This window comes from Streptopelia decaocto, assembly GCF_964273445.1.
Source record: "Streptopelia decaocto genome assembly, chromosome: 6".
NCBI classification, from domain to species: Eukaryota; Metazoa; Chordata; class Aves; order Columbiformes; family Columbidae; genus Streptopelia; species Streptopelia decaocto.
Window position 1 is genome coordinate 47,511,266 of NC_138660.1, and position 15,130 is coordinate 47,526,395.

Genomic DNA, 15,130 nt, shown 5'->3' on the forward strand with positions numbered 1-15,130 from the left:
TCTGCAATTGGGCTGCAGAAGGTTGAGGCAGGTCAAGCAACATCCATCCTACCCTGTTTACCCAGAGCATGTGAAAATAAGTGGATGTCTTTTCTAGCCAACAATTATTGAGGTTTAACTAACAAAATGTATTTTTAAACCATATATAGCAGTAATTTCCCAACAGTATTTTCCAGGGAGAACAAAAAAAAAAAAAAAGCATAATTCACAAGAGTTAAACTATTTTAACTCGTTTCTCCAAACTGCATGTATATAACATATTTAGCATACAGAACTAGAGATAAAAATCTAACTTTTTGTACCACAATTTTCATATTAAGAATTAACCAAGAGTAGCTCATATTTGTAAAATGCCTCATTTTTCTTCAGTTTCCCTGTAATTTATAAACACACATTAAACATCAAAATAAGAATCTATGAAACAGAAATGAAAAGTGTTAGAAATGCTTTACCTGAAGATGCACACCAGAAAAAAACAACACCCAGTGATTTAATTTTTAAGAACAGGATTAATTTAGTCCAGTGTTTCTTCTGAAAGCAAAGTACTTTTGTTAATAATGTCAAGATGTAACAAGAGATTTAGTATCTACTGTCCTTGAAACATAACATCTTGTCCATTAATGAAAACCCAATCTTTCTTTCTCTGAACAGCATAAATCCAATTGATTTCACTAAGAACAGTTCAGATTACAATTAAAAAATATGATCTTTACTTGTACTTACTCGTAAAGATTCCATGTAAGATTTGTGACAATCTATGTGTAAAGTGTGACCACAAGTTTGTACATAAACACCTCCTTCCCAGCCTATTGACACTGCTTGCAGGCAGGAACTCTAAAACAGTAATAAAAAACAATATATATAAAGTTATAAAGGTATTCAACACAACTTAAGATTTTATATATATATATTTATTTGCATGCTAAATAATTAAGAGACATGTATTGTGGAAATAAAGAAAAAAAATTATAAGTGTTTACTTACACTAACTTACATGGCTGCCATTATACTATTCTTTCCAAAAAACAGCCAAACACTTAAGTTACACTTCGGCAGTTTTTATCTCTTTGTAAAATGACCTCTTTAAAGAACCTCTTGCATCAGCATGAAGATGGCTCTGCCTCTACCATGTGTTCCAAAAGTACAAGTTATCCCATGTACACGGGCAACATACTGCTCCAACACATTTCATTCAGTTTTGTATGTAACCAAAATAGCAAGATCGCAGCTTTCTGAATCCTGGCGAAACCATCACATCTGAGACATCTGCTCAGCAAATTGATGAGATGCATCAAAAACTGCAATGCCTGCAGCTGGCATTGGACAACAGAAAGGGCCCGGTTCTTCTCTACGACAACACCCGATGCTTCAAAAGTTGAAGGGATTGGGCTACAAAAGTTTGGCTCATCCATCGTATTCACCTGACCTCTTGCCAGCTGACTACCACTTCTTCAAGCATCTTGACAACTTTTTGCAGGGAAAATGCTTTCAACAACCAGCAGGGTGCAAAAAAATGCTTTCCAAGAGTTCGTCAAATCCCGAAGCACAGATTTTTATGCTACAGGAGTAAAACAAACTTATTTCTCATTGGCAAAAGTGTGTTGATTGTAATGGTTCCTATTTTGATCAATAAAGCTGTGTTTGAGCCCAGTCACGATGATTTAAAATTCAAGGTCCAAAACCACAATCACTTTTGCACCAACCTAATACAAATTCCAGCTACAAGACATGCTCCTGTTCAGCTTGCCTCAACCTGACATTCATAATGTCCTATGACCCTCTCAGGCCACAGAACAAGGAAAACTTAATTTTTCTCCTGCTGGTTTCTGCATGATTGAGTAGGTTACAGTATTAGTAAGGCACGGTTGTATGATGCACATGGATAAGCACCCCCAGGACAAAAGTTTCATTCAGGAAAAGCATTATTTATTGCATGTATTTTTCTTTTGCAAAAGAAGAAAGACACAACCCCAAAGTCCTTCCAGAAAGGCTTTACTCTATTACTCTTTAGTTCAGAAATGAGTGTCCAAAGCCAGCCACAGGCTTGGGATGGAACACACCTGTATTGAGTTATGGGTTACAGAGTACCATGTCATTCTGAAAATAGTCCTATCAATCCAGTATATGAAGTTTTATCTCCTAATCCCTAGTTATACCTCTCCATACTAAAAATAACCACTTTCAATGATTTTTCCTTTACTGGGCAAGAACTCTACTCCCTGACTGACAGCAAGCATCGAATTTCAGCCTAGAAAGTCCAAAAGGAGTCTCTAGGGAAATAATGAGCCTGGTTTGCCCAATCTGTATATACCATGTAGCCTTTGAATATTATTTTGTTCTTCTAGTAGAATAAGCTAAATCATGTTCTGTAACTTAGAATTTTCACATCTAAGTGAAATTATTCTCTTGCCTCATGCAATCTGTTGTTAGAGGAAGGACACAGTTAATAAATAAAAGGACTTCCTGTTGCTTAGCTCATCTGAACAAGACACTCAAGACACTAACAGATGTTTCCATTTTTATCCCAGAAAAAATTTAAGGATTAGTTCTTTCATGCAGAGACATTTTTTAACACAGTAGTGACCTGGAAACTTGAAAGCAAAGATAGCTAAATTCCACTGTTTGAACCAGGACTAGAATTTTCGAAGCAGGATGCATTTGCTCATTGCATCACAGTGTATTTTAGATCAATCTTTTGGTAGTGTTACTGCACAAAAAAGGGAAATACACAGTACAGTGAGTTGAAGTTTTTGAGAAACATTTTGCTTGGAACTCCTTCCATTTGTAGTATGCAAACATGTAAAAATAAAGCTACAGTATTGCTTCAATATTTTTAATCGCTTTGGTATGAAAATATAATAAGTAGTTGAAACAATAAACATCATCAATATCAAAAGAAGAAAAGCTTGTTCACAAATTCTTTCTGAACTTTCACTCAGAAATAATTTCCTGCTTACATCTTCAAAAGTTTTACTTTCTAGCAAGGAAATGTATAATACTTGCCTCAGGAGAAGATGTTTTTCTAAAAACACTGCTGCTTTTTTAAACTATATCAGTTATGAAATTCATTCTAAATTAATCTACTCTACATAAGCAAGCTTGGTTGCAGTTGGCAAATTTCAGTTACCTGTGCATGACAGATTATGAGAAAGCTAGCCATCATGTCAGAGTAAAAACAGCCAGTTTCTCCTCTTTAAAGCTTCTAAAGGTTGATTATTTAGTTAGATCTGCCTAAGAACTAGTATGTTGCCCAAGACTAGTCTACAGGAGCTAATTCAGGGTCACAGGTTACATATTCTTCTCCCCTAGAATGATTTCTCAGAAGAGTTATATATTATTTTACAAGGCTGTTTTAGACACTAGCAAGGAAAAGTCACAGGCAAGACTTTCACAAAGGCCTAAACGAGAACAGGTCCTGTTAAGCAACAAGAATTGGAACTCAAATTTAAATATGAAAAGCTGTAATGTGGCTTTGTGAAGAAATGCAAAAATCTGCTTAGAACAGCTAACAGAACTGCAAACCAGAAAATAACCAATTAATGTAAAATTGAACTTCAGTAATGTTGTGCAGAGTTGAGGATTCAGCAGAAGGGGGTGAAGTCTTCTGCTGGTCCCTCCTTCCCATCCACTCATCCTCCCCTTCTCTGTAGTGGCTCAGAAAACTGTTAAAGGTTAAAAGAAATCTTTCCACTTACTCTGTGCTGCCAAAAATACTTTGATTAAGAATAATTCCTTGATCAGATTTTCTGAATGGCCACAAGAAAACTGGTGTTTTGAAAGCAATACCTAAGATAGCAAAACTACATCTCAATTGTGTGGTCACACTGAATTATGAGATACCATCTTCTAGAGAACATCTGCATGGGTATTTAATGACCATGTAGTCTGTAGATATACTAGATGTCTACATGAAAAATGTAGCTAGTGAAAAGCCATACACTATTTAAAAATAAGGACCCTATCACACTTCGTAACTACTGCAACATGACGAAGTGTTCACTGAATGAAGAAATGAAACTAGAAGGACTCTACGTTGTAGTTTCATTTACCTTTTTACACAAATTTTTCAGAAGCGGTAGTATTGTTCACATGAATACTTACATCTTTAAAGTATCGCTGTAAAGTCGAAAGCCTCGCATCATGCAGTGTTGCACAGGTATCCCAAGAATATATTTGCTCCTCTTCAGTAGTTGGTAGTTTCTTTGGCTCAGTGCTACTGCGGCATTGTCCCAACACTGTATGAAGAAAAGAAGCAATAAAGAATGCAATGGATAACAATATCCTAAACAATTAAGAAAACAATCAGGAAATTTTGGCTCGCAACTACACTAATGTATGTGCATGGCATAAGGAACAAGCAAAATGAACTAGAAGCCTTGGCCCAGTCCCAAGGATATGATATAATTGGCATTTGTGAAACCTGGTGGGATGAATCCTGTGACTGGAGTGCCATGATGGACAGCTACAGGCTATTCAGAAGGGATATGCAGGCAGTTGCACTGTGTGCAGCAGAGAGGCCGGAGTGCAAGGAGATGGCAGTTGGTGACAGAAAAGTTGAGAGCCTCTGGGTAAGGATTAAGGGTCAGACAAATAAAGCAGACTTTGTTGTGGTTATCTACTACAGGCCACCCAGCCAGGATGATGACACTGATGAGTTATTCTTTAAGGAACTAAGTGAAACCTCCAAATCATCTGCCTTTGTCCTTATGGGGGATTTCAACTTGTCAGATGTCAACCGGGAATATCACACAGCTGGCATCAACAGGTCCAGAAGATTCCTGAAGCATCTGGATGATAACTTCTTGGTGCAGATACGAAGGGAACTCACCAGGAAAGGTGCCTTCCTAGATCTGACACTCACTAACAGAGAGGGTCTTGTAGGAGATGTGGCGACCGGTGGCTCGCTGGGCCACAGCAACCATGAAGCAATCAGGATTAAAATATTTGCTAACAGGAGGAAAACTTCCAGCAAGACCTTAACACTAGACATAAGGAGACCAGGCTTCAGACTGCTCAGAGAAATACTTAGTAAGATTCCCTGGGAAGAAGCTTTTGAAGGTGTTGGGGTCCATCAGTGCTGGTCATTTTTTAAGCACCACCTACTAAGAGCACAGGACCAAGCCAAAAATATAGCAGGCGAGGCAAAAAGCCAGCTTGGTTGAGCAGGGATCTTCTTCTTGAAATACAGCAAAAAGAGAAACTACATGGTCAGTGGCAGCAAGGCTAGGCAACAAGGGAGGTGGGGAGGAAATTCGTGCTGCCAAAGCTCAATTAGAATTGAAGCTGGTCAACACTGTGAAGGAAAATAAAAAAGGCTTTTAAAATATGTGAATGGGAAAAGGCAAATGCAAAATAACATTGGCCCATTAACTGATGAGCACGGTCACCTTATTAACAGGGACATGGACAAAGCTGAGACATTAATGCTTTCTTCACTTCAGTCTTCAACACTGATGATAGACTTGGGGGCCCCCATAACCCTGGGCTAGAAAATCATGTCTGTGAGAACAATAAACTCCCAATCAATCTGAAACTTGTATGGGATCTACTACTCCAGCTAGATCCCGACAAACAGATGGGGTCTGATGGGATTCATCTAAGGGTGCTTAAAGAGCTGGCTGACATCATAGCAAGACTTCTCTCCATGATTTTTCAATGGTCCTAGGAATCTGGATTGGTCCCAGAAGACTGGAAGCTGGCAAATGTCCCAATCTACAAGAAGGGCAACAGGGATGACACTGGAAACTACAGACCTGTCAGCCCCACTTCTGTTCCTGGCAAAATCATGGAGAAGATTGTTCTGGGAGTTAATGAAAAACATCTGAACAACTCAGTCATTGGTCCCAGCCAGCATGGGTTCATGAGGGGAAGGTCTTGCCTGACCAACTTAATTTCGTTCTACGACAAGGTTACCCACCCAGTTGACCAAAGGAGGCCTATCAACGTGATCTTTTCAGATTTCAGTAAAGCCTTTGATACTGTCTCTCAAAGCATCATCCTGGACAAGACAGCCAGCATACAGCTGGGTAAACACACAATGCAGTGGGGGAGCAATTGGCTGACAGGCTGGGCTCAAAGGGTTCTAGTAAACAGGGTAATGTCGAACTGGTGACCAGTCACTAGTGGGGTTCCGCAGTGATCCATCTTAGGGCCAGAGCTCTTCAATGTCTTTATAAATAACTTAGACTCGGGCCTTGAGGGATTGCATAGTAAGTTTGCTGATGACACAAAATTCGGGGGAGCTGTGGACATTCTCAAGGGCAGAGGCGCCTTTCAGAGGGCTCTGGACAAACTGGAGAACTGGGCAATCATCAACCGCATGAAGTTCTACAAGAGCAAGTGCTGGATTTTGCACCTGGAACACGGCAATCCTGGCTGTACATACAGACTGGGGAATAAGATGCTGAAAAGCAGCTCTGCGGAGAGGGATCTGGGTGTTCTGGTTGACGGCAAGCTGAACATGAACCAACAGTGTGCCCTGGCAGCCAAGAGGGCCAACCATGTCCTGGGGTGTTTCAAGCACAGCATTACCAGCTGGACGAGGGAGGTGATTGTCTTGCTCTGCTCTGCACTGGTGCAGCCTCACCTGGCGCACTGTGTGCAGTTCTGGGCGCCACAGGATAAAAAAGATATTAAGCTACTAGAGAATGTCCAGAAGAGGGACACAAAGTTGGTGAAGGGTTTGGAGAGGAAGCTGTATGAGGAGTGGCTAAAGTCGCTTGGTTGGTTCAGCCTGGAGAAGAGGAGACCTCATCACAGCTACAGCTTCCTCACAAGGGGAGGAGGAAAAGTAGGTGCCAAACTCTTTTCTTTACGGGCCAATGACAGAACCGGAGGGAATGGCAGGAAGATGTGCCAGGGAAGGTTTAGGTTGGACATTAGGAAAGGGTTCTTCCCCCAGAGCGTGGTGGAGCACTGGAACAGGCTCCCCAGGGACGTGTCACAGCCCCAACCTGACAGTGTTCAAAAAGTGACTGGACAACATCCTCAGACATACGGTGCAAACTGTGGGGTTGTCGTGTGCAGGGACAGGAGTTGGACTCAATGATCCTTGTGGGTCCATTCCAGTTCAGGACATCCTATGATTCTACAATGTGCTTTCTTGATGTTAAACAGTAAAAAAAATTATTAAAGAAACTAAATATTAAAAGCTGTACTTCTGCTCTTGTACATAATAAAGCATAGATACATACACAAACACACATACATACGTAGAGATACATGAATGACTGCTTCATTGTCTTTTTCTTTCAATACTTATTTTCTTGCAGGTCTATTATATACTGCTGTGTTTGCAAAAGCTGACGGGAATGAGGAGACAATGAAACTATTCACTCTTTTCCCAACCATTTAAAAATTTTCTCAGTACCCTTAGACCTACATGTGTGCCTCATGGAGGACCATCCACAAAAAAAAAGAGAGGACTCTGTCTTTCCAGGCTCCATCAGACACACAAGTATTTATGCACACATACTAAAAGCTGCAGAAACACTGCTTGTCTGAGAAGTCACACGATCATACCTGAGGATGCTTGCAATAGTACAACTAGCCCTGTAGGTCTGTCTTCAGTAGAAGGACCACTTTGTCCACAAATAACACAATCATATATTGCCTCGGAAACATGCTGTTCTGATGTAGCTACCTCCATGGCAATATCAGCATCTGGTGATTCTAAAAATGGATAAGAAAATTGATATTAAACAGAGAGAAATTCAGTTACATCTGCATTGAGGTAGTGACAAAAAAAACACCAAAATAATCTCTCTGATTTATCTACAACTAAAACATTGACCATTACTTGAAACTTACCTTGCTGTTTCAAAAAGAAAGACACCTACACAATGAAGTAAAATTTTTCCCATATTCAAAATTATTCACAGTGGAATTAAATGTTTAGTTAAAGCTTTGGATTTAACTTGATCTCTTTAAAATTTCTATAAAATAGAGATCTAATTTCTGTTTCATTAAACACTATGCTGAGAAGTTTGAACAGAGAGAGATGAAGGGCAATGAAAAGGAAACGCTACTGAACCCAGACTTGCTCGTAAGTGACTCTAACAACAATTAGAAAGAAAAAGTTAATGTGGAGACCTTAGAAATAATGTAAGGATGCTTAAACAAGGTGAATTAAACATGCAACTAAAAAGTAATTTTTTTTTTTTTTTTTAATATGAAGCTTGGAGAAACTTTAAAAATTTGGGGTGCATAAAGAAAGTAATCTGCTGCTATGCAGCAGATGTTTAGTTTAACAATTACTGTATACAAGACGTATCAGAGACCTGGTTTTCTAACGGTCCACATTATTATTTCCTAGATGCACAGACAAATGTTCAAGGCTAAGGACCAGCTTCAAAGTACCGAAGTAATTGCATTTGCTGTAGCTTTGTTCACATGACAGTGGTGGTGGTTTCAAGGCAGGGGGCTAATCAAAATAGAACCAGTTTTATATTATGTTACAATCAAAAGTAAGAATTATTTATTGACTTGAAAGAAAAGCACCTTAGGACTAGATGATCCTCTCCTGAGTGCTCAGGAACACAGAGTTATCCTCTCAACTTAGAATATAAGGGTGCTTTGTTTCTTTCCTAGAAGATAATTTTTTCCAAAGCAAAACACTTCCTCCCTACCTTCAACCACACCTTTTATCTCACTGATTAAGGAGGCCAAGGTGCTGGATAGAGAACCCAAAACCCTTGAGAGCAGCAACAGTCTCCCTGTAGAACTGCTTTCAGGGGAGGTGCTCTCTTCTGGAAGTTGCCTACAATCTCAGCACGGGAGGCTGCTGCCATAAGGAGAGGTGTGCTGCATGCCAGGCAGTGGTTTTTCGCTATGAAAAGATCCAAGCAATGCTCTCACTCACAGGGCAGAATCAAAATTACATTGTTTTAGCAGCTATTGATTTCCCAGTCAGTTATTGAGGGTCATATGAAAATGAACTTGGATCTTCATTGACATGCTTAATATTGTACACACGTCTATCACCATCTAGTGGCAGTCAGATATACAATGAAAGAAAAAGCAGAATGCATCAACTGCAAATGTTTTAAGTCCAAACATCCAGAAAACCAAGGAGCAACTGCAGCACAGAAGGAAGTAAATACTAAAGCTATTTTTTATATTTAACATCATCTCATAATTGTGTAACACACACACCCACGTACACCTATACATCAGAAGCACATGGCACCACAATAACGAGAGAGTTGCAGCCTTCTTATTTACACTTTTCTAAAATATTGTCTATATAACATAACATATGCATCCATTCAGTATTTTGAAGAAGTGCAGGAAGAGAACACAGCGTGTCAATCTGATTTTGAACAACTCAGTGGAAGTCCTCAAAAAATCAGTCAACATTCAATTTACAATACACCATTCATTCACCATAAATTGCTTATTTTAAGCAGTAAGGAAAAAAATACAGATCTTAGTATTTAAAGGTGTTTTGAACCAATTCAGTATATGCAATCTATACTTCTATTGCCTATGTGCAACAGGCATATAAAAATCAGGCTAATTTAATTTCAGAACTCAATGATTAAATGCATGTTTCCTTCACAACTACTTTGTGCCAGGCTACTTTGGCAAACAATAAAATTTCAGGGGAACTAGCATCAAGGAAGACTTCCTAATAAAATAATTTCCCCTAGAGCTAGTGAAAGAAGGCAAAGTCAACTTAGACAAAATCCATGGTTAAGGGCTATAGGCAAGAATTTCAAATCTCAAATAATAAGCAGATAAAAAACACCCAATCAAAACCCCTCAATTCTTTTTGAATGGACTATGATAAACCTTGATTACTGGCTTAAACTAGTTGTTAGCTTCTTTGGAAGCTAAGACTTGGGCTACAGTTTAAGAAGATACATTTAGGCAGCATAATTGCTGGAGTGAAATATATATCACTGTCAGTCTGGAAAAAAGCAAGCAAGCTATGGTTATAGTAATGATCTCAATCTTGTCTTTCTTGCCTTCCTGAGCTCTGCTTCAGTGGAGCTCCTGTGGCAGCCACAAACCCTGCCTCGCCACCTCCACTGTCACGGACCAGGACAAACATGTTTCAACTCAAAATACTGTGGAAAATGAGACAATAATATTTTATTAATGCATATAAAGTAACTGGCATGTCTCCATTCTACATCACTTTCAGTTATATATTTCCTATTTCACATTTAGAAAAATAAAACCAAACTGTGTTTTATTGCGATAGGACTCATATGGAAGCTTAAAATGCCCGGAAACTTGTAGCTCCAAAAATTCTTTTTTTTTTCATGTCATATAAACAAAAGTACATAACTGCTTTGTGTTTTCCATGGCAACTTGTGAAGTATTTATTTAAAGTTACTGGAGTTATAATGCTATTTTATTAATTTTATTTAGAAAATACATGTTCTTACCAATTTTTAAAGCATGAGCTAACATCTCCTAGCTCCTAGAATTCAATTATAAAAAGGCAGCTTAAGAAAAACGGTTATTTTATTAAATGTCTTTTTATACTAATGAAAAGTTAAAATGTTGATTGTAATATAACGCAAAACTCCCTTCTACTCTGGCTAAAAACTTCACCCAAATCACCACCACGAACTGTCATGTGAACAAAGCTACATCAGTTCCAACTAAAAGGTGATGAATAATCTATATCTTCTTATTTTGCTTCTAATGGTACACAAAGCCCTGTTTTTTGGCAACACTAGGAAACAGCACTTGTGTGTGATGCCCCTGAACAACGGTGCCTTATGGAGTGCCCAAGAATCCTTTGTCAGCCATTTGCCAAGATACGATCTCCAGGCATATTACTCCTCCAACCTTTCAAACAGGTTTTGTAGGAGCCTGCAGTTCCGTAGTGGCAACAGGAGAGCAAGGAAGACCAAGGTGGGTTTAGTTGTGAGGCTGAAGCATGGTTTTACCAGGCCAGGCAGCAGTCACATGAGACAGCAACAGTATATTACGCCAAGCATTCTTTTCAATACAAACAGAACTGCTTACAATTTAAAACTCTGATTCTCCAAAGACTTAACCTAATTGATTTCATGTGACTTCTCATGATGTCAATGAGTGTGAAAAATTAGTAAATGAGAAATACACACAGTATTGGTACCAATTCACCAAGTTTCTCTTATGAGGTTTGTTTAATGTTGTAACACATCCCACCCCCTTACAGCAGGTTCTGGGACTTTTATTTGTCCTTGCGAATAATTTCGGAAATCTGGATAAATATGAATCTCATTAAAAACGAAGATAAGAATACTGCAGGTGGATGAAAACATTTAAACTGTAACAGAAAGCCAGGGTAGTGCCAAACACTATCACTCCCTCTGTTTTTTACAAAAGTTAATTATTTAGCTCTTTGTTTAGTTTTATATCAACAGGAGTGAGACTCAAAGTCACAAAATCCTAGCATTTCCTACCTCCTAGCAAATCCTGATCAGTGCTAAAATCTAGCACATTGTTTTGTTGCAGAATGCATTGCCACCTGAATTACTTCATTTCTACTCTCCAGAGTCACAGATTCACTCCTGTTCTTTCCCCATCCAGCAAAACCCCAGAACTGAAAGGGCCTTGTAAACACAGAAAATATAGTTTACAATCTCTGTTGACTGTAGTCAACATTTTCCTGCTGTACACATTGTGTGTCAAAGTAGCCCCTTGGCATCAAAGCAACCATTAGTATGCTAATATTCTTTGCCCTGACCCAGCATATATATTCTCAAGAGATCGGTACCTAATTTATTTTTCTATCTGGGTTCAGAAGATTGAGCGTTAGCAAATGTATGTCACCTTGCACTAAAACACTGCACTTCCCTTTACCTCTAGCTAAGGAACGTTCGCTTGAAGGACAAAATGATGTCCTGCCAAGACTCCCATCATAAGAAAGAAATGCAAAGATCATATTGGACACGTGTATAAAACTTATATAGACAGATGTTTACAAATATCACTGTAATTTGTTAAAGGCTACTGTTAACCTGGAACATAGGCATCTATCTTTTGTTCTTCAAGTCCTGCCTGAAAGGCAGTGAAGCTTCTAAAATCTTTTGCATGGAGTTCTGCATCATAACAGATAAACTGTAGCCTCACACTGAGATAAGTGCCCTCAAAACAAAGATGTAAAAGCAGCAATCACTGGGAGACGAGGCAGCCTCTGGAGGTGACACTGTACGTGACAACACATTCTTGACTCACTAGACATTCTCCTCAGTTCAAAAGCTCTTATCTGCTGCTCTTGGAATGACGTTTCTTGGTTTATTTTTCTACTTTTTACATTAGTCCTTCAGTCAAACAGCTACAGACAGCACAGTGGATTCTGTTCCATTCTAGTTCATTAACATAACTGTTTCTAAATTTCACTTAATTACTTCCAGGCAAGCTTGAATAGCAATGCAGTTCTGCAGATGTCACAGAATATAAATAGAAGGTAACAGGGGGCACAAATGGAAAGTGCTACATAATTGGAATTTTCTTCTACAGTGATTATATGCAAGAAAACACCAAACCTTACTTTAAGAATCTCAGAAGAATTTGTGAAATCCAGTTCAAATAAACCATTTTTGCTAGTAAAATGAGACACATCTAATATTGAAAAATGAACATGTAATTGGGTAGCCTCCTTTTTGGCCATGTTTCATTGCAGCATCCCAACAATCAAAGAAGAGGAATGTCTCAGGGCATTAATGGTGGTTCTGTGCACTTCAATAAACACTTAAGTTTATGGGGGTTTTAATAAAATAGTCTTTAAGCTTTGGCTACTCTTCATTATTCCTATCATCTTCTAGACACATTTATTTTCAGAGTATTTTCAGTCTTCTACACATTTCATAGACAGAGAAGTTATAAAAGTTGATGATGATAATTTGCCCAAATGACACCAACTGAATCAGTGCCAGGGAACTGAGGCCTCACCATCCCTGCATTGTGACAGTGTTATTACTATTATAACAATCAAACAAAATTAATAAAACTACTGCTGAATTTTAACTTATAATGAAAGTAACAAGTAACAGAGTGTGAATGTGTCAGGGGGACATGCATTTTAACTGACTAATTTTAGTATTAAAGGATTATTTTCTTTTCAAACGTACTATTTCTGCACAGCTATGATATGATTCAGGAACAGACTATTAAATACTTCCACTAGTTTTACATTTAATCACTCCAGAAAGACCAGATTCGGAATTATTACCATGTCTTGTGTTTTAAAATCTAAGTAACAATAGTTCGTGCAACTTTTTCAATAATTGGCTGTATAACATATACAGACTACATTCACAGCTGAACAAATTACTTCAGTTAAAACAAAACAAAACAAAAAAAACAATAACAGAGCAAACTTAAGAAAATATTCCTGGCATAAAATCTAGGTTTTAAAATAAATCCTATGTACTCTAATGGAATACATACTTCCCTTCTGTGAGCTATTTTAATGCTAGTCAGAACATAAAAGCTAGTTAATACTGGACTACAGTACAAATTCAGTGAATTTTCATCACAAACTCAGAAAACAGTATGGCAACCTACAAGACACTGAAAAAAGGTAGTGAAAAAGAAAAGCAATTATTCAGCTAACACAATGACTGGAATTCTATTAAGCTGTTGCCAAGAAATGCCTTCATGCAGAACGACTTTATGAAAATGTGGTCCATTAAGCTGATTCTATCTACTGCTGTGCATGACCCGATATAATTGACAAACACTATACTTTATGTTGATATATTTGAAGCTATTAATTGTTTAAATACTAAGAAACAAACAATTCAAGTGCTGCATGCCCCAAAACTCTTTCATGCACAATCATAAGCAACAAGGCCCAGGTCTGCCTGTTACAGAAATTAAGCGGGTTTTTTTTAACATTTGACATAAATAGTTAAGTAAAAGCTAAATGTTCCCAGTCCTCCACACAAATAAATGTGGTGTAATTTACTGATTTAACTAGTACGTTTGATCCACAAAGCAAAGCAGTTACCTTAAACACAGCTTATAAAACCCAAGTATGGAAGTACATATGCATACATATGTATATATGCAAAGACAGGTATGACAGGTAAATATATATAGAGACACATGGGATTTCATATATGAAAACACCAACTTGAAAGTTGCAATATCAAAAACTCAAAATATAGGTGACTGCAGAATAAATGTTTCCCAGTCACTTTCAATTAGCCATGACGGTAAAAATACTTAATTTTTACTAAGTAGAACTGCATGTTTCTTCTTCTCTTCTTCCTTACTTCAAGAAATAGACTAAAAAGAAATAGCTACTAATTTAATAAGCATAACTAAAACTCTTTTTTTTCCTGTGAACTTTGTGTTGTATTGTACACCTTCTAAATATAACACCATAATACCATTAATTTGCTGAAGAAATTTCAATGACTGCTGTATCCAAGACCTTCATAAGTGTAAAGGAATAAATCTTCACAGCAACTGTTGGGAATTTAACCATTTCTAAAAATGGACTTTTTCAGCAAAAACAGTTGTCAAAATACTTCTAATCATTCCGTAAACTCAAAACCACATAGCAGATGTTATTGCATTGAAAGAAAAAAAAAAATACTTTTAAAAGTACCGATTTTCAGTGAAATAATCTAGATGATGAAAATATTTTCCATTCCTCAGTTAAACACAAGCAAGTTAATCAAGATTGTTTTTCTACACAGCAGAACCTGAGAGAATTTACCCTTAGGAAAAACAAGATCCTGCTGTAAAGCCTGTACTTTCAACTTAATAGAAGGTTACAGCAACTGAGGTTATGTAAAGCCTATGCTTTCCTTAATTCTGTACATAAATTTAAGATGCAAATTTCTACCATATTAAAATCTGAGGCTCTATGAAGAAATAATATTAAATGTTATTACTCCAGATTAAAGAAAATGGAGTCTTTAAAAGGCAGACTAACTTCAGGACATTTTATATTAAAAGGCAAATACTTTAAAACACATCACACACATTTAATAATTTCATCCACCGTGTATTAAGAAAAAATAAGAATAAAACAATGTCCCACAGATAATGTGTTCTCTTTTAAATACTTTCAAGATAATTTAATCTATTCCTTAGCAATTATGTATTCAGTATAATCTGTCCTAGAAAACACAGCTTTAAGCCTCTTAAGAAGTATTTAGTGAACAAGTGG

The 15,130-nt window shown here is 37.6% G+C and overlaps 1 protein-coding gene across 1 annotated transcript in view; it reads right to left on the reverse strand.

Annotated features, from left to right (window-relative positions):
* Positions 1 to 15,130, reverse strand: part of UBR3 (ubiquitin protein ligase E3 component n-recognin 3) — a 120,285-nt gene that overhangs the window by 45,385 nt on the left and 59,770 nt on the right. Inside the window, exons 25-27 of the mRNA XM_082055473.1 lie at positions 7,522 to 7,671; positions 4,102 to 4,235; positions 724 to 834 (exon numbers count right to left, since the gene is read on the reverse strand). Coding sequence (XP_081911599.1) covers positions 724 to 834; positions 4,102 to 4,235; positions 7,522 to 7,671 — 395 coding nt within the window. The remainder of the gene's footprint in view (positions 1 to 723; positions 835 to 4,101; positions 4,236 to 7,521; positions 7,672 to 15,130) is intronic.